The sequence below is a fragment of the Drosophila tropicalis genome, unplaced genomic scaffold (genome assembly GCF_018151085.1).
Source record: "Drosophila tropicalis isolate 14030-0801.00 unplaced genomic scaffold, ASM1815108v1 contig_3, whole genome shotgun sequence".
NCBI lineage: Eukaryota > Metazoa > Arthropoda > Insecta > Diptera > Drosophilidae > Drosophila > Drosophila tropicalis.
The window spans coordinates 862,888-883,393 of record NW_027172753.1 but is presented as its reverse complement, the minus strand read 5'-3'; the positions used below and the strand labels follow the sequence as shown (position 1 = coordinate 883,393).

Here is a 20,506-nt window from a genome sequence, read left to right as displayed (position 1 = left end):
CGGGGGCGGAAATGGGCGTGGCAAAAATTTGAAATAAACTCAATCACTTTACATACTACACGAGCCTACATGCCAAATTTGGTGGTTGTATCTCTTATAGTCTCCAAGATCTAGGCGTTCATACAGACGGACATGGCTAGATCGGCATCAAATAGTACACTTAATGGTGTCGGAAAAGCTTCCTTCTGCCTGTTACATACATTTTGGATAATGTACCGTTTCACCATTTGGGTGCATGGTATAAAAACTAGCTACATAAGTTTACCAATTAATAGCAAATTATTAGAGTTTAGTTCAAAATTTAATTTTTTTCTTTTTTTTCTTTCTTTTTCTATTCCAGCTTACGTTGCTATAAATGAGAAAGGATCAAGATCAAACGAAAAGGATGTTGATTGAGTGCATTTCGCGCGACATTCCCTGAGCACAGAACAGATACAAAAAGAAATGAAAACAAAGTAAAGAAAAACCCTCCGAAGTAATAAAAGAAATAAGAATCAATCAAACATAGAGAAAATCTCAGCGCAAGAACCCACCAAAAATCAAATAGGATATAGAAGAAAGCGGGTGAGACAGAGAGAGAGTGAGAGAGGAGGACAGCAAATGAACTTCAATCCGGCCAGTGTAGTAGCCGCCGCAGCAGCAGCCGCCCATAGTGCACCCTACACAACGCATCATCATCATCATCATCCACATCTTCACAATCATATAATTCCACTGCCCAGCTACAGCAGCCAGCCGGCAATTGTGGTGGGTGTGGGGGGCAGTGGAGGAGGAAGTGGAGGTGGTGGTGCTGACAGTGGAGGAGACGGCGGAGGCGGTTCTGGAGCTAGTGCCGGCGATAGTTCACCAAAAATCATGGAATGGACCAATGATGATGCCCTGGAACTTATCGAACAGTATCGTTGTCATACAGAATTATGGAATCGTGCCGATCCCAAATATAAGGATAAACTATGTCGATTTCGTGCTTGGTCGGAAATCGCCGAACGTTTCGGCTGCAGTAAGGCCGAAGTGGAGCGTAAAATGAATGTCCTTCTCACCCAATATCGTCGCGAGAAACATAAAATGTTTGTGAAAATCTATCAGGGCATTCAGCCAAATCCGTCCAAATGGTATGCCTTCAAGCGATTCGATTTCATGGAGGCCGGCGGCGGTAGTCTAAGCGGAGTCGTCGTCGGTGGTGCAAGTGGCGGCGGTAACGGCAGTGGAGTTGGCGGAGGTGGTGGTGGTTCCTCTGGTCCTAATATTGTGACCAATCCCGTTTCTACATCCTCGCATAACGGTCTCAACGGCCTGGCAGCTGCTGCCGTTGCGGCTGCGGCCTATGAGAACAGTACAATTGCAGCGGCAGCGAATGGTGGTGCTCCCATTGGTATAGGTGGAGTTGGTGCCACAAATGCAGCCACATCGACACAACAACAACAACAACAGCCCGCCATCCACAGTAGACGCATGAAGACCAAAGAGCTGAAATATTTTGGAGCGGTGAGTAAGCGGGCCAAAAAATAAACCCAATGCGTAATCGTGTCTCGAATGTGTGTGTGTGTGTTTTTTTTTTCTGGTCCGGGCACAAGGCGGTACGGTATGATATCGCTACCGATGACAATACAAGCTTACGAACAAGAAGAACACGCAGAAATAAATGAAATTGATATTCAAATTAACCCTAGAGAAAGAGACGGTGGAAAGAATCTAAATTTTCAAGGCAAACTGGTATTTGTGGAGAGTTTTTGTGGGAGAGCTGAACTGATTACATTAAATTTAAATTTAAAGTTTGGATTAGAATATCACAGTACAAAATTTGAAATTAAAATTTTTAGACTTGAGCAAATTCGGATTTGTGGAGAGTTTTTGTGAGAAAGCTGAACTTGAGTTCTATGTAGATTTGAACAAGATTCAGAAAACTTTTAAAGATTCAAGCAAATTTTTAAATCAGGGGACTTTTTTAGAGTTTGTAGAGTTGATGGAATATACATAAATAAATTAATTATGATCTATATATGACATTCATCATAGTAGAAAACTATAATTTCAAATTTTCGAGTTTTAAAACAAAGTTTTATTTGTGGAAAGTTTTTGTCGAAGATCCAGATTCCAGATCCGATTTCAACAAGATTCTTCCTTATATTTTTCTTAGACATGTTTCGTTTTGAGATTTGTGTAGACATTGTAGAGCTGATGGAATAGTTCACTATATCCATGAGATTTGGAAAAAATGTGTTAAATTTGTAAAGTCAATTAAAATTCTAATCTACATACATATATCACATACTCAGCTTTGAGATTTTTAGTGTAGAGTACATAAAATATATGTAAATAAATTATGATCTGTTTTGATATGGACATAGTAGAAAACTACTAAGCAAATTAATATTTTTGTAGACTTTTTGCTGGAAGATTTACTTAAATTTTTAAATTTGTAGAGTTCTACAGCTTTTATTTTAGGCATATGCATTTAATTTATAGAGATAGTAGATAAATTTATATTATCTATCTTGACATGCCAAATATGTAACTTAGACGTTGCCAATGTAAAGTCGTGTAGAGTTCGTAGAGTTCAATTTATTGTCGTATATTTTGCACAGTTGACATACGAAACATTTTTTTAGAGACATTTTCTAATTGGAGACTTGTGTAGAGTTTGTAGAATAGAACCGAAATTCTTAAATTCTACATTCCAATTTGTGTGAAATGCATTTCTTCGACATTCTCCATTTGGAGACTTGAGTAGAGTCTGTGGATTTGACTAAAAATTGACATTTTCAAATTGGAGAGATTATAGTGTTGTCACTACGCTTATTTCAGTTGAATTTACGTTAACAGCATAAAGAATTGCCTTGGTAAATGGAATGGGGACTTGTTTAAGATTTGCAGAATGTCGTTAAGCGGAGGAGGGGGGCGTTCAGTTCCTTGGCATTTTGTATCTGTGTGATTCAGTCAGACAACACGTTGTTTCGTCTATTTCATGATTCATTTGTACATTGTTTGTAGAGTGGCTTGCTTCTACAGTATAAAATCAAGTTCATTCATTCAAATGAAATCTAATCTATTTGGCGGTATTATCAATTTTTGGATCATTATTACATGGCATTATTTGAACCCTATGGCTACTCTGGTGTTAAATTCAATCAAAACAAGTAAAAGCTAACTGTGCCTAACCACACAGAGAGAGAGAGAGGGAGAGCGAGCACAAACATGTGCGCAAATGACTTGCTGTTTTCTCTCTTTCTCACTCACTCTCTCTTTTTTTTTGTGTGTGTGTGCGTCTCTCTCTCACTTGGTGTGTGTTTGTTTGTGTGGCTTTTTGTTATTGTCGATGATGATCAAAACAGAATTAAAATTTTACGCATAAATTTTTCTTAGAAATTCACCTTTGTGTGTGTGTGTTTGAGTGAGTGAGTGAGGCATTGGCCGCTGCTACATGAAATTGTTTTTATTTGCGTTGTCGTCGCACAGCACATTGTGGGTGCTTAAGGGGCGTGTTGGCGGTGGCGGTGTGGTGGGTTGTAGTATTGAGACAGTGGTGACAACGGTTTAGAAGGGGATGGGGGAGGCTGGCGCTGACATTTCGTCGCATTGTTGTTGTTGTTATTGCTGTTATTTTTATACCCTTCAAAAGTGTGTGATAAATAGAGTATATTAGAGAATAGAAGCACTTTACTTGCAGCTATTATCTCTAATCTAGACGTTTTATATTTTTAAGTTGATAATTCTTAAATTTCCATCGGTTCTTAATATTATTTTCTTATCCCTTCAAAATAAAATTGTTTAATACAAAAAAAAAAAAAAAAAAAAACAGATAGAAGATTCCATTTCTTAAAAATAAATATTTTATAGAGGATTGAAAAAAGAATACAATTGATTCAATAGATTTGTCCCAAAAAATCCTAGAGAAAAGAAAAATTTGTTATTAAATGTTTTCAAAATCCTGGTCGTAGGGTATCTCAATGTCGGTGCTGTCATTATAATTGAGGGGATTTTTGTTTGTGTGATGAAATGTTTGTTTTGCACGGCGAAATGTTCGGACCAGGCCAGGCCAGGCACTTGCCATTGGGTTTTTGGTGACGTTTTTGTTTTTTTTTTTTTTTTCTTTTTTTCCTATTTTGCTGTGGTTTTGCCCAGTGTTGGACATCGGTCTGTCTCTCTGTCTTCCGTTTCACTCCCACTTACGTATGTATGTATTTACTCCATCGCTGCGATTCGTTCGTTTGAAGCTTTTGTTTTAGCTTTGAGTTTCGTTGTTATAGTTTTTTTCCCCACTTGTTCCTTTTTGTTGTCGTTGTTCATGTTGTTTGTCAGAGACTTATCAAAACAACATTTCTTGTTGTTTTTGTTGCTGGTTGGTTGCGGCTGCTGCTATTTTTCTTTACCTTTTATATGCTATTGTTTTTATAAAATAAATGAAATATTTGTGCACCAAAAAATAATAATACATATGAGAAGGAAAACTTGGCATCGCCTTCGAAAAGGATGCGTATGTTTTTTGTCGGTGTGTGTGTGTGTGTGTAACTTGTTTTGTGCAAGTTTTAGCTTTGTTTTTTTTCACTCATTGTTATTGTTGTTGTTGTAGCAACGAATTTCACCTATTTTCTAGGTAAATATCCGATTTATATAACAATTTCTGAACAATTTGTATGCCAATTGACGTTCCGGGTTTCTAATATTTTATGAAAACTTTTGTGCTTCTTTCTAAATAAAGGATTTTAAAATAAAATAAAATTCCTATAAGGATTTCTGTACACTCGAGAGGTTCGACATGAAATTTCTTCATTTCCATCATGAATATGAAATTATGGAATGTTTTTTTACTTTTGTACTAGATATATTGAAACTTTTGTCACCTGATTGTCTATATTTTAATTACACTGCGTCACGCAGCTCACAGTAGTCTTTAATTTTTACCCTTTCTTTTACTCTTAGTAGCCCTTTTTATCCTTTTATACACTGCGCGTCATCAGGATAGCACACCTTCATAAGCGCAATATGAGTGCTTCTAACTTGGTTGTAGTTAAAATTCACAATGTACCCCTAATATGTTTTAAGTTTACGAATCTAAAAGAAAGTATTCCACAAATAAGGATTTGATTCAAGGGATACAAAGCGCTTGGTCATCCATTTTATTGAATTATATCGCAAATTTGTACGATTCGCTGCCCAATCGGATCTATGAGGTCATCCACAATAAAGGAGGTTCAACTCATTATTAATATTTTAAAATATTACACAAATTTATGAACACATTCATAAAAAAAGAAATATTTTGTTTAGAAAAGTGAAAAAAATGTAAATATTGCAAATTGTGCTAACCTGGTGACTTAATTTGGTAGTCAATTTCTCAGTTGATTTGATACAACAATTATTTTAAAAAATGTGAATATACAAAAATATTATTTCCTGTATAATTTGGTTGTCAATTGGGTTTTCAATAATTACAATTTTTTTTAAAAATAAATTAGCGAAAATTATTAATTACAGAAGTGTGCTATCCTGATGACGCTTAGTGTATAACTGCATGAAACTAATTTATATGATTCGTATTTCTCAATTATATAGGATATAAGGTTTGCAATTAAGCCCACAGTTGATTTTTGATATGAAATGTTATCGATATACAGCGGATCTCCCATAATGACCAACGAAACAGGGGAAACCCCGTATATACAGCTTTAAAGAGCTGTCCAGTGTGACCAAAGCGTTTAAGTTTTGACATTTTAGGCGTCTCCATTCGTTTTCGCTTTTTTTTACTTTCTTTTAATTTTATTTGAACCCAAATCACAAACAAATACTGGTGAATTTTGAAGTTTTAGTAAAAGTTTTGATGCATTTTATGTTATTTTCTTTCAATAACAATTTAAATTGAAACATTTAGTAAGTGTAATATTGAAATATGATTAGAGTGAGGACAAGAATTACGTTTATGCTGAATCTAACACCGGGTTACCTTTAAATTTCAGATAAAAGATAATTTCGCCTTTTATATGCTTTGAATGATCGCCTTGCTATCTATCAGTTTCGCTCAGAGAGAGAAAGAGTATCTCAAGATTGGAATTTTGATAAAACGTATGGAATTTTTACTTGTATTGTGTTCTTCGCTTTGATTTTGGAATCTTTTTGTTTTTCTCTTCGTTATTATTATTTGCGTGTGATGCCATACACGCCCACCTGGGTACCGTTGCCGCCACCCACCGCCCACCCCCCACCGCCTTCATATTCCATCCTTTTTCTTTTGTTATGTATTTATGTATGTGTGTCTGTGTATGCAAGTATGAACATACGTATTTTTTGTTCATATTTTGCAATTGTTTTGCTCTGCGGCATTTTCTCCAAGACAAGTGAACAGCAGCAGCAATAATAACAACAACAACATGAAGAAGAAGACGAAAACTATGCCCCACAATGCTGCGGTCGACGCCACACGCACTCTACCAAGTTGCCACCTCAACTCACTACTCCGAAAGCCTCCCCCACCCCCACTCGGTGCCTCAACAGTAGCTGTCGCTGTTGTAATTCATGTTGTTTTGTTTTCTCTTTGCCATGCCTAACTCCCTCTTCCCCAGACACACACACACACACTTTCCCCTACACCGCATTTCTCGGCTCCTCCTCCTCTCCTTATACGAACCTCCTGCTGCGACTGCAGCCGAATGAAAAGTGCAAGGCAAATAAACAGCAGCAGCGGCAGCGGCCGACGACGTCGACGTTTGTTTTTGTTTACTCATTCATTGCAAAGTTGTTTAGAGTCGTGTGCGCAGTTTTTCGGTTTCGCGTTGCAACTAAAAAGTGGGAGGGGGTAGGTCGGTATGGGATGTGTGTGTGGTGTACTAAGGTTTTAGTTAGGGGCGAAGTTTGTTGTTGTCAAAGTTATGCAAGAATCTCTGTTTCATACCCTTGCCACATGAGTTCGTTTACTTTGACAGGAAGTTCACAAAAACATATTAGTCAGGGTATAAACCATACACTGAACATTTGGTAAACTTGCCACATATTTTTTATCCTGACGGTTCTCGAATCGACAGACTCACACCTATTAATTTGGCCATGAGTGTACGTCCTAAATCCTTATCCACATACATATAACCCCTTAATTACCTCTTAGGGTTGAGATTCCCCAGTTTAACCTTACTTGACCTATAAATAGCGGACAACCTGTCGAATTTAAACCTTTACTCTATTATACCACTATTTTTAATCTCTCGTAATCTATATTCATATGCCAAATATTAACAATCGATCGTTTAAAAAAACAGAAGCAAAATGCTTCCATTTAACATTGACTATATAAGAATGACTTGCACAAAATGCAACTGCAAAAGAGTATACAAAGTTCAACGTCGTCAAAGTTTTCTTAATCCTTTTGTTTTGTTCTTTTTTCTTGTTGTGAATGTGAGAGGTAGAAATGTGTGGGCGGTATTTGCTGTGGATATAGAACAGGAAGAAGATTGAACTACTTGCATACATACATAGAGATATAGGTGAAAAAGGTGATTCCAGCAAAACAACAGTAAAAGAAAACAACTAAAAGCGACATGAAAAGGCTAACAATAACTTAGCCCTGGCACAGAGATACAAAAAAAAATCTGATACTACATAGAATTGACCTAGAAAAGAGGTTAACGGTATATCAAAATCAATACAAAAGGCTTAAAAAGACTTAAAATTACTATAATATTTACAAAATTTAATGTTTTTAATAAATTTAAATACAGTAAAGCATTATTCTTTCTATACAGGTAAACTTTTGTAAATAAACTCTCAAAAAGTTGAATGAGTAGACTTTCCTCTATGTGAGGTCGCAACACGTGGAATGTTTTTCCATTACTAATGCAATTGTGATATTTTAAACTTATTTTAATTACTGTGGAATTTTGAAAAAATTTCTTGACAAAATAATATTCCACAATTCGATTGAGAATAGTGTGTTTGGGAACCTGTTTGCCTGAGTTTTATTCCACTGTAATTACTCTAAAACTTCCCCATTGCCTGGTAAATCCCCCAAACAGCTAAGTGATTAGAATTAGGGAAAGAGGAGTGGAGTAAGAGGTATGCGGGCGGAGGGCAGGAGGTGCACTATTGCTCTCTGCTATTGCCCGCTCATTCACATTTACATTTACGCGACAATGTGACGTTAAAACTAACGTCAAAGTCAACGTTGACGTTTGCGCTTGCGGTTTTTTATGCACTTTTCATTAATATTAGTGCAGCAGTTTTTGTTGTTGATATTATAATACTCTGTATTAATTATAACAATTAAGGTATCATGGAATTACAATCAAGTGTTTTTTTTCACAAGTATTTGTACTTATTTTCACTGCTTAATTATAATCTAGCAAAATCTTAGTGGAAAACTATTTCGACTAAGTCAGTGATAATTTCTGCCAGAAATTCTTCTTTGTCGTGATTATGTGAAAAGAAAAAACTGGAATAAGCAAAACTTCGGATAATATGGATAAACTACTATTAACGAAGAGTTACCCGTTCAATCCAGTATTTTTTCGTCTTATATTCGGAGTGTTTGGTAATCCAAGGGCGGGATAATCGGGGTACAACAGTACCCCGTCACCTCGTTGGTGACGGTCAGGATCTTCACGGAAAATGACCAAAACGCTATTTTGGAAAGGCGGTGTGGATAACCGGGGTCCAAGTTTATTATACATAGGCAAATTATTAATGGGTTCTTAATGGTTTATGTAGGGTTTTTGTAGGATATCACGCATAAACTGAAAAGTGTGTCGTCCAAAATGTTTACTTTTTGGGTTGATTGAATGTTTTAAATTTAACAATATTTTTTTCGGTCGGTTTCTCGGCTTTTACAGAAAACTTGTACAAAAAGTTACATTGAAACATCTGATAAATCGGGGGACTCCCCGAAAAAGGTTGAGGTACTTGACATAGAGTATCTTGAAGTTGTTACCTTGACTTAACCTATGAAATTTCGTATTAGTTTTGTATGCAGTTTTCAAATTTGCGTGCTTTTCGCTAGCGACGATGAAGTTGGCGCCTCAGCAGCAGCGCTGTAACAGATGCGTCAGCGTCAGCAGCAGCGACATTCGTGCCAAAAGGAGTAAAACGTTGGCGCATAGTTTTCTATGTGTGTAGCTATATTTGTGTATATGAATGTTTGCAGTTGTAGTGTGTTATTTATTCATTGGATTGGATGATAATCAGTTTGTTTACATTTTTCAGTTGCACACACACACACACACATACACACAAAGACAGTGAGCGAGAGAAAAGGAGAGAGTTCATTTCTCTGTCTGTTTTATTTTATTTGCCTTAACAAAATAATAATACAGACATGCAAACACGCATACATACACAAACACACACATATGTATGTATGTAGTTAGCTGCCGCACTGAATGCGTAAACAACAAAGCAGCTGCAGCTATAACAACAAAAACAACAGTAGGAGAGGGGGCTCCTAAATGGGGGGTGAGAATGAGGTGACGTATTGTTGGTAAGGAGGGGGAGGAATCAGTAGGCGAGAAGGCGAGACTTAAAAACAACCAACGATGGCAACAATAACAGAAAACAAAAACGCTTGATTATTAATGTCTCAAGTTGGGTATATTAGTGGCTGGAGGCAATTTGTATCAAAGTGCCGAATATACTCTCAAAAATCCTTAAATTCTTTTGCCCGTTGAAGTTTGTATACATATGTATGTATACAATTTGTTGTTCATTCTTTACACCCAAAGGGTATTCGAGATTCGCCTAGTCGGTTGATTTGTTTCACCATCTTGTTGTTTCTTTTTTTGTCAATGCTTTTTGATGGAAAGTTCTAGGCGCCATAAAACGGAGACAGACAAGAGGCAAACAAAACAAAACAAGAGAGAGAGAGAGTGTAGATCGTTTTTGTTGGTAGAGCTTTTATTTTATTTTTTTGAAGGAGGTGGGGGGCAAGCTTTGATCTTCGCGTCGCCGCCTGACCACATTAACATTTGCGTTTTTGTTTTTTTTTGTGTGTGTGGCCCCACGATCTTAACGTGGGGTAGGTTAATGCAAATGCCGACAGAGGCGCTTCTCTCTCACACTCTCTCGCCAACGCTCTCTTTGGCCGATCGCACTTGCTCTCTCAAACTTTTGCTGCTGCTGCGCTGCTGACATTTGCGAATTGTCCTCAGAAGTCAGTGATAGCTAGCTGGCTGCTCTGGCTATGTGCCGTTATGACGGCTCTCCCCCCCCCCACACACACACACACACGTCGAACTCTCCCACTCTCTTATGCGGCCTCACTCAATCTCTCTCTCTCTCTGTCTCTCCCTTTCAAATTTTACTACGCCGCTAGAATATTTTCGGCCAACATTTGAGTTCGCTTTGCGTTGTCGTCGTTGTCGCAACAACAACGAAATTCAAAAATCCGGTGGAAAATATTTCGAAAAAATAAACACTAATAAGTTATTTGTTGAAAAGTCTACAAAACCAAATCATTCCAAAACACAAAACAAAATGCATTACAACAACAATCGGCGACTTCACAACAGACATGACGCCGCTCCAACACAAACAACACAGACAAATGTGAGCAGAATTTTTGGTTAGCTTTAAACAAACAGATTTATGACACCCTGTACAGTGCCGCTCAACTGAATAGGTTTGACTTAATTTTTAAACTTAGAACTTAATATCTTTATAACGAGGACTCGGATTTGAACCAAATAATTTTTGTTAAGTGAAACAATTAATTATTTATAAAATACAAACGTTTTTTTTTCTTTTGGGTTCGGTTTTTAAATTTTTTTTATTATATTTTCAAAAACATAACTGAAAATCTACACTTTTTTTGGCTCAAGTGAATAGGTTTGACCAACAAAACTATAAAAAAAAATTATTCACAGCAATATTTCATGGCACTTGCTAACTTAAATAATAAAAGACACTATTTCTGCATTATTTAATATTTGGTATGACCACCCTTATTCATAATTATTTCAAACATTCGAGTTGATAAGGAATCGTAATATTTTTCAATTTCACTCAGTGAAATAGTTGACCAGGCTTTTTTGATCGCTTCAACCAGGGTCGCCGAGTCTTGAAATTGTCTTCCCCCTTCATACACTCTCCTGGATAAAAGTCCCCAAATGTTTTCTATAATATTTATGTCTGGGGAGTATGGCGGCCACTCGAGCAAGTTGACATTCTGGTCCTTAATCCACTGTTTTGTCACCCGGGCTGTATGGATAGGGGCGTTGTCTTGTTGGTATGTCCATTGAATAGGTCCAAAAATTTCGGAAAACTGGGGAAAAGCCTTTTGGAGCACAGTCTTGTAGACATTCGCATTCATCTTTGATGAAACAAACTGCAGCTCACAAGTTCCATAGAACGATATGGCTCCCCAAACCATTACGCCTCCTTTACAGGAGTGATGACGACTCAAAAAGCATTCCTCTTTTCTCATATCGTGAAAATAATAGTTATAGCCGTCCGGTCCGTCGAGATTGAACTTTTTTTCGTCGGAGAAGACCACAGCCTTCCACTCCTTGTTCCAAGTCATGTGATCCCGGGCAAATCGAAGTCGTGCTTCCTTTCGTACATCATTAAGAGGAGGTTTTTTTTTTATTTTTAATCTCTTTAAGTGTTTAGCATTCCGAATAACTCTTTACCGTTGCCAAACTAGCATTTACACCGCATTCATCCCTGATTTTACTGGCAGAGAGGTGGGAATTCGAAGCAGTTCGAAGGATTAGACGCCTCTCTGATGCCGTTGTAGCATATTTTTTTCCTCCTTTCATTTTTTTTCCCGTAATTTGCTTCATTACGAAGAAAATTGCTTACCACGTTTTGGCTTCGACCAATTTTCTTTCCTATTTCATTATGTTTTAGGCCAGATTCAATATAGCCTTTAATTTGACCTTTTTCAAAATCGGTTAAAGATTTTCCGCGACCCATATTTATAAAAAGTGGTAGCAATTACTTTAAATTTAAGTACACCAAAGAAATTATGTGTTTTCAATCACGCAGTGAGTCAAAAAGTGAAGTCAAAGTTGTCAAACCTAATCAGATGAGCTAAAAATAGACCACACATTCAGCGAATTTCACGATGAAAGCAAAATTCTGAATTACCGTTGCATAGAACCCGTTACATTTTTTTTGTCATATTATGGGTAACCAAATGAGAGTTCAAAACAAAAAAGAGAGAAGGAAAAAATGCCATAGGAACAAAGAGAGAAGAAAAAATAGAAGATATATTTTTCAAACCTATTCAGTTGAGCGGCACTGTATATACATACATACATACACACATTTCTTAATATTTTGGATAAGAACGGGAATATTAAATACAAAAAAATTTAAGCTTTGCCAATGATCATAAAGAACTTGACCTTTGGAAACCCTAGAACTATTTGGAAATTCTAAGATTGTTTATTGAAAAGATTCGAAGGAAATAATATTCCAAATTTATTTGTTTATACAAAATTTAATTACTTCACAATTACTTCAATACTATTTACTTTGAACAACGAAAATCCGGGTTCGAATTCCAGGCTAGTGTATGGATGTAGTTTTCGTCTAAGCCGAAGACCTTAGTTGAAAGTGCTTGTAAAATATGGTTATGTTGATAGTTTACAACTATTTTCTATACTTAAAATAACAATAACTAATTACTTGCGCTATGCTCCCCGTTATACTGTATTCAGTATCCTTGTTTCCAATGTTTTTTAACTTATAACAGGCGACATGTCCTCGATCGCTTTATTTTTCTAAAAAAGTTGTATAATTGAAACGGATTTTGTATCATAAAACATCATCTTGGTCATCTTGGATCTGTCATTTGGATATCCCTTTTAGATCTAAAATCATTATTATTCATTATTCAAGATTATAGTTAATAATACATGAACTTCCAGATAAATAGTGTTCATATGATTAATAACTAATGGACATGGATCTTTTTGGGGTACATCATTAACGAAAAGTTAAGTACAAGCTCTATGTAGGTGTAGGGTATCTTATAAACGGCTACTCCTTTGTCTGTGATTATTAGCAACAAATAATTATTATTTATGTCATCACCATTACCATTATTAGCTTTTTGTTTTTTGTTTTTTATATTAAAATAATTTATGCTTTAACAAAATAAATAACAACTGCGGCGGTGAGGGGAAGTTGGTTGACCGATCTGGTGGAATGCGCGTGTCCTCGCTTTAAGCTCGCTGACATTTTCGGAATGTTATACAAATATCCAAATTAACAACAAATGCATTTCAAAAGGTTGACGTCAACTTTATAAGTAGAAAGCCAAAAAAATAAGTTATGTTTAATAACTTTGTTATTATGGTTAATATCTATTAGTTTGTGTTTTAGTTTTCATTTTATCCCAAAATTTGTCTTATTTTGGCAACGTAACTTCTATAATCATTTTTGAAATAAAAGTCTATAGATATGTTTAATGAATCAATGAAATATTTCTAATTTTCTTGTAATTAATAAAACGAAAAACTATGAATTGATGGTTCTGAATGATTCTTTAAAATCACATTCTTAGTATAAATTGATGTCAAAAAGTAGAAAACTACGGGACAAAATCGAGTTTTTTTGATTCGCGGGGCGGAATTTGGCGTGGCAAAAATTTGAAATAAACTCGTTCACTTTTCATACTACACGAACCTACATACCAAATTTGATAGTTCTATACCTTAAAGTCGCCGAGATTTAGGCGTTCATACAGACGGACATAGCTAGATCGGCGCGGCTGTCGATACTGATCAAGAATATATATACTTTATGGGGTCGGAAAAGCTTCCTTCTGCCTGTTACATACATATTGGCGACTTTAATATACAATGGTATATTGAAATGTCACCCTATGGGTGTATGGTATAAAAATTTGGTCACTTTTCATCGTTAGATTTATGTATTATATTTTAGTTTTATTGGGGAAAGATTTGCTAAAATAATGTCATGATGATTCCTTAGATAGTTCTCAAATAACGATTCTTGCTAGATTTGTGATATTCCCGAATGATTTGGTAAATTAATAAATGTTTATCATCTATTTACCCAGACTTTCCGTTTGGTAAGTTCTACAAAGTCATACTTTCATAGGGAGAAGGTCGTTCAAGAAGTTATTTCTTTAAGTGGGACAAATGAAAATCATTTTGGATGATATGTATATAAAACATATTATGTAGTCCCCGCAAGAAGGATGATTGGACAAAAAACTAAATATACATACTTATGTCTAGATAAGAACTTAAAATAGATATTCTTTCATTAAATGATGAAATCAGATTGCAAGTTTGAAACCAAAAGATAACATAGATATGGCCAAAGCACGAGGACGTAAATATGTACATATGTATGTAGACCGACCTATCTAACAAACATTCGTTTTCGACCACGTAAGCGATAAAGAACTATTGTGGAAAAACGTGATATGTACCACTTACTCATTGTAGACTATATATTTTATTGGGTTTACCTTATCTCCAACCGCAGTGTGTGTGTGTGAGAGAGAGTGTGTAGTGTGTTTGTGGATGGAGGGGGGCAAACCTTTTTAAACTGCGTCATAATGATGAGTTTTAAAAAAATTACATTATGAACTTTGAACAACCAAAAATGATTGAAATTCTTATCATTCTCGTCTACTTTCAGATGGGACTCAGCATACCCATGCTGATAGCAGGCGGCCAGACATTGGACAGTTGGAACACAACGGGTCAATACTCACCACCGATAGGAGGAGGTAGCGGTGGAAGCGGCGGCGGTGGCGGAGGCGGATCGGCAACAGGAAGCGATCGTGGTGGTTCCTCCTCCCAGCAGCAGCAACAACAACTGAGAGTTCCCCTGCCAATGACGTACGGCAATGCGGCAAGTACTCCGTATCCTGGTGGCGGCGGTGGCAGCAGTAGCAGTGAATTCCAACCAAGTCCACACAAGACCATGGATACCTCCGATAATGAGGATACAAGTATAAAGGAAGATGCAGCAGCTGCAGCGGCTTTAGGTCATTTGGAAGCCAAAGTTGAACGTCGTTCGCCCATCAATAATAATATCGAACGCATTGGTGGTGCCACAACAGGAGATGCTGTGATTGGCGGTGGGGAGAGGGGAGTGGGAGGTGGCTCAGCTGGCGGTGGCAGCAGTCATGAGCCCAATGATTTACCTGCTTTAAGTGAGGCCGGCTCTAGTCCTATACCCAATACGAATATGCATGAGGCCCATAAGAATCATTTAAATCTCTCCTCCTCGAGTCCAGGACGTGGCGGACGTTCCTCAACGCCGAGACAGGCGCACGAGCAGCTCCATCATCATCATCATACGCCGCATCATCATTCGCATCATTTGGGCCAACGCCAAGATGATATGGACATTAAACAAGAGCTAGTAGACTATTTCCATGCCCCGAATGTCACTGGGCCGGCACCGCCACCGCCGCCCGAATCCCATCTCTCGTACAGTTCAGCTGGCGAAGAGCGGGACATGGCCCAGGATTTGAGAGTGGCCCAGGCCAAGGCGAATTTTGTAAATGCCTTTGCTTTGCCCCCCATCATCCGCCTCGGTTACATCGGCAGCCTCCGGAGCAGCAACGGCTGCCATGCCATTGAATATGCGTAAACTGACAGCGGCCACAAGTGCTGGTCACATGCTGATGACTTCCCTGCTCAACTCCAGAGAGAGTGTATCCGATGGCGACAATGACAACGATGACTTGATGAACGATGAGGCAACCGAATCGGCTGCCAGTCCTGGCCACATCAAGAGCAGTGTATCCGCCCAGGATGCCAGAGCTGCGGCAGCGGCTCTGTATGCCGAAAGTCTTCAACGGGATGATTGTGATTTTATTGGTTCGAATGTCTCAATGAAATTACGCACCATGGATCGAACGCAAAGGATCATTGCTGAGAAATTGATCAGCGAAGTCCTCTACTATGGCCAATTCAATGAGCTGGAACGAACGGCACGCATCCAGCCCAAGTGACAACAGTGGCGCCTCAGAAAGTGGACAGCAGCAGCCGCAACAGCCGCAGGAACAGCAACAACATCATCATCTGCAATGGGCATGGCTAGGGGGGGATTGGGCTTGGGTGTGGGTGTGGGAATGATGGGTATCGGCAGAGGTGCAATTGGGGGGGCAACAGGTGGCAGTGGTCTAGCATTGGCTTGGCATTTGGCAAACAACAAACGCAACGAAATTCCATTGTAAAAACATACACAAAACAAAAACAAATGAAAGAATAGTCAAGAAAAGCAAAAATCAAACAGTACAATTTACTTTTAGGTATTTTTCAATACACACACACACTTACACCCACACACACACACACACACACACACACACACACACACACACACACGTTGTACAAAAGCCATTGAATGGAGACAGTCGCAGGGGCAGTGTTACTTACATACATGAGACAAAAATCACAGTTAAAGTACTTAGAATGAGGTGGAAATGTTAAAAGTCCTTCAAAGTGTTATCGTTTATCGTTTAGATTTGCATTTTTATCGATATATTGAGTTCGATATTGAAAAGAGAGCACTTGAAATGCATTCACAATATCAAACTTTTTGATACACATTTCAATATTTCAAACGATTCTTTAGTTCCAAAGCCTGAAAGATATTTTTATCGATCTTTCGATATTTCCTTTACAAACATTAATAGATCTTACGATTGATATGTCTGCTTTTTAGTTAGTTAATGAAATTTTCATTAGGAACAAACGATTTTCAAAAATAACTGTTAATTTTTTGTTTTTTAATGATTTTCTTTTTCAAGCGATCAAAACTTTGATCGTTTTCGACTTTTCCATATTTCTCTGCATTAGATTCAAAACTTGAGACTTTCCATCTCGAACAACAAAGAAAAACCAAAGTTACTTGCTAATCTGAACAGAAGAAAAATGAAACCACAGTTTAAACTTCAATATTACCATAAAAATACAAATACAATACATAAATAGCTGATACTACATACATACTAAATAGAGTTAGTGTGGATTAGTAAGGGAGGGGGTCGTTCGTCGTCCTATACCTGAGAGACATCTAAAATGGCAAGAATCTCAGTATTACTTATAAAATACAGTTTATACATAACAAATAAAAACATATACCAAGCAAACACAAACAAAATACATACCGACAAAACAAAAACTTGGCCTAGCAGATTCTTCGATTCGATTTAAATCAAAATCATTTCCAAGAAGAAACTACAAAAGTTAATATTGAATAATCTGCAAGGGTATTGAAACAAACCCAAACAAACAAGAAAAACCAAAACTAATAATAATGAAAACAGGGAAAAAGCATTATGAAAAATGCATTTGCCATGATTTCCAAGACCTCTCACCCCATCACTGATGTCCACCAAGGAAAATGTTCTAGTTAATTAGCTAATCCAACGGCCCATCTCCGTTTAGTAGGCTCAGACTCTGCGCATGCGCTCCACGTTGGAAAGAAAGAAAGAAACTAAATTTAAATGAAAAGATTAGCTCAAGTTTGATTTTTTTTAGAACAGAAAGAGAAATCAATCAATGTACCTTATTTAATAAAAAACAAAAAATATAGTAAAAGAAAGAGAGAGAAGCAAATGTAAACTAACTTTTATGTTGTCATCTCTCTCTTTTGGTCTTAGTCACTTAAGTCTGGTCGTCATCAATCCCAACCAACGGCAACTGAAACCAACCAACAAAAAACAAAACAAAAAGCAACTACTAACCAACCAACCAACAAAAAAGCAACAACAAAAAACACTTTACCTATATAAATCTAAAATATATATAAAATATATAAAATATAAACAAAAACATAAACTAAAATATTGTCTATCGTCACTAGCATGTAAATTGAAACAAAAAACAAAACACGAAAAATACATTATGTTTAAATATTATTAAATTAAATATTATTATTATTATTATCATTTTTCTTTCTGTGTATATATAAATATGTTTTTTTATTGGTTTTTTCCCCCTTCTTTTTGTTAGTTTCTGTTTTTTTTTTTTTTTGCATAATATTTAAGTAGTTTTATTTCTTTTATATATGCAAAGCAAAACAAAGAAGAAAAAAAAAACATAAAACGAATGGAAATATTAAATTAATTTAAAAAAACAAAACTATGGGCAAAACTAGTTAGTCACTTTAAATGAGAGAAAGAGATCATAGTATAAAGTACATTGACGTTGATTGTGCAGTTTATATCGTTTGAAATACGGTTACGGCTTTTGCTGCTAACTGCTTTTATCTTTTTTATTAGTAATAGATTTTTGTAAAAATAACTAAATGAAGTAATGAACGCAAACAAAAAATAAAAGTCCAGAAGAAAACAAAAGTCAAGAAATCGTAAATTAAATGCAAAATATTTCTGTGTAATAAAAATATTAGTAAGAATTTTAAATGTAAATGTCTTGTGTTTGTGTGTGCGAGTGTGTGCTATGACTGTGTGTGTGTGTGTTTGTATATGGCAAAGTAAACCAAAATTTAGTCTTGTGAATGTATAGTGTAAAATATAATATAAAATAAATGTGTACCTATTTGTCTGACAAGCATTGTAATGCATGAAATCGAAAAAGTGTTTTATTTCAATGAGGGGGGAACAGAATTTATGGTAACTAGTTAAATTTCCTCGAAAGGGGCACAAGGGGTGAAATTTGGAAGCTTTTTCGTCCTTTTTTAGCTTCATGTAGTTTGAATTCCCAACTACTTTTAGCGTTGAAGATATGGTAAAGCCATTATACATAACTAACTCTAGATTCTTTAGCAAAATCGGCTGATGATAAAACTTGGTGAAATTAGCTAAATAGACATCCTGCCCACCTTTTGTGCTGCATTGGATTCAAAATCTTATAAATTATTAAGACCTGAAGCAGGCTAAAAACTCAGTTTTTGAATAACCAAAGGATTGATTACACAGGCTGACATGATTTTTGCTATCGTTAACTTGAGAGGTGATCTTAACTAATTCGGGTACGCTGATTCTGAATGCATATTTGGATTTGTCCATCACGTCTAGATTTTGTGAAATCTGGAGATCTGGGGTTGGAAAAGAGTCTCCCAAAAGTATACTATAGATAGTTTGAAACAAAAATTTTCAACTTTTTTAACAGATTTTAGAATATTTCGTGTAAGAAAACTATTTCTAGTTTGCAGATACATATAACTAATAAACAATTTGTAAGATGCGGTGAATTCCCACAACTCTTTAAAGTTTAAAAGCAGACAATTCTTGGAATTCATATAGCATACTTTTTGGTTCAAATTTTACTCATAGAACCATATCCAAAGTGTAAGATATTATGCCTTATAACAAAGGAATAACTAAGTACAGGGCCGTGATCAGCACCCTCCAGCACCTATTGAACTTAAAACACTTTTTAATGACCTCAAAAATGTCGGCCAATGTTATAGTTACAAGGCTTATAGTAGGTAGTTATCTGTTCAAATAGAGAACTTTTAGAAATTTAAATCAAATCTTTTAATTTAGGCTGGTCAATTCTTTTTGTCTTGATCTAGTTATAACTACGACAGCTCTACTAGCTTTTTGGTACACATCAAGAACCAATTTCTTCTTTATAAAGACAATTTGGACGTGTGACATTAAGCTTTGGGTTTCCACAAGCCAGTGCAACATTTTCATACCTATCCAACCAGCTGGCGATAGATAATACCAATATAAGGAGCCTGGAGCGGGGCCAACCAGCGGATCTTCCTTTCCGGATCCCTCAATAATGTATCTTACTCTGTGGTCAATCTCAAGATCATGGAAAAAGGATTCAAGCAAAGTCAACCCTACAATCTTAAACTGAAGCAACCCGGCGAATGAAGCATGCCATTTCATTATATGTATGTTTATATGACGATCTCGATGAAAAGTGAACGATCGAAGCCCTCATGCCATTTTAGCTCTGTAGCTCTTAGGGTCTAGCAGGAGTTTGTTCTGATCCAGAGGGACAGGCATGGCTAATTGAAGTTGTCTCGTCTGGTGATCAAAAATATATATAGTCGGAGAGATGTTTCCATATAATTTTCCTTGCAATTTCCAATAAGTTTTAATGCTAATAATATGACCACTGAAATTCTAGAGAACATTTAGCAAAGTCTGCTGATGGTAAAGCTTACAATTAGTGTTTCTTTAAAAGGATATAAAGACAACCTGCTTACCTTTTGGTGTTGTCTTTACATAAATTTTTGAAACCGCAATATAATTATAAAAATTTCTAGTTTTTTTAGTTTGTAAATGCTTTTAAAACTAATTTGATTCTAGTCCTAACAATAACTGTCATTACTTAGGCGAAAACAGGTCTCAAATCCATTTCGGACAAAATTATTAGAGTCGAATACAAGAACACGCTTGATTCACTATGTATGTATATATAACATTTTCCTGACTCATTCCTTTAGACAAAATTTCTTATTAAACATTAAACTGAACAGCTGTGTTCACAAAATTACGAATGAGAATTGTTAAAACATCGTTTACTAATTTTTCACAGTGGCTCATAATTTTAAAAACCAATATACAGTAGAATCCGGTTATAACGACTCCGCTTATAACGTCGGTCCG

At 36.4% G+C, this 20,506-nt stretch overlaps 1 protein-coding gene across 1 annotated transcript in view; it reads left to right on the top strand.

Moving 5' to 3' along the window:
• Positions 1–18,506, top strand: part of LOC137572278 (neurogenic protein mastermind) — a 28,093-nt gene extending 9,587 nt beyond the window's left edge. Inside the window, 3 exon segments of the mRNA XM_068284025.1 lie at positions 341–1,485; positions 14,596–15,510; positions 15,512–18,506. Of these exon segments, the coding sequence (XP_068140126.1) occupies positions 601–1,485; positions 14,596–15,510; positions 15,512–15,922 (2,211 nt within the window). The 5' untranslated portion in view covers positions 341–600 and the 3' untranslated portion in view covers positions 15,923–18,506.
• Positions 18,507–20,506: the final 2,000 nt, after the last annotated feature.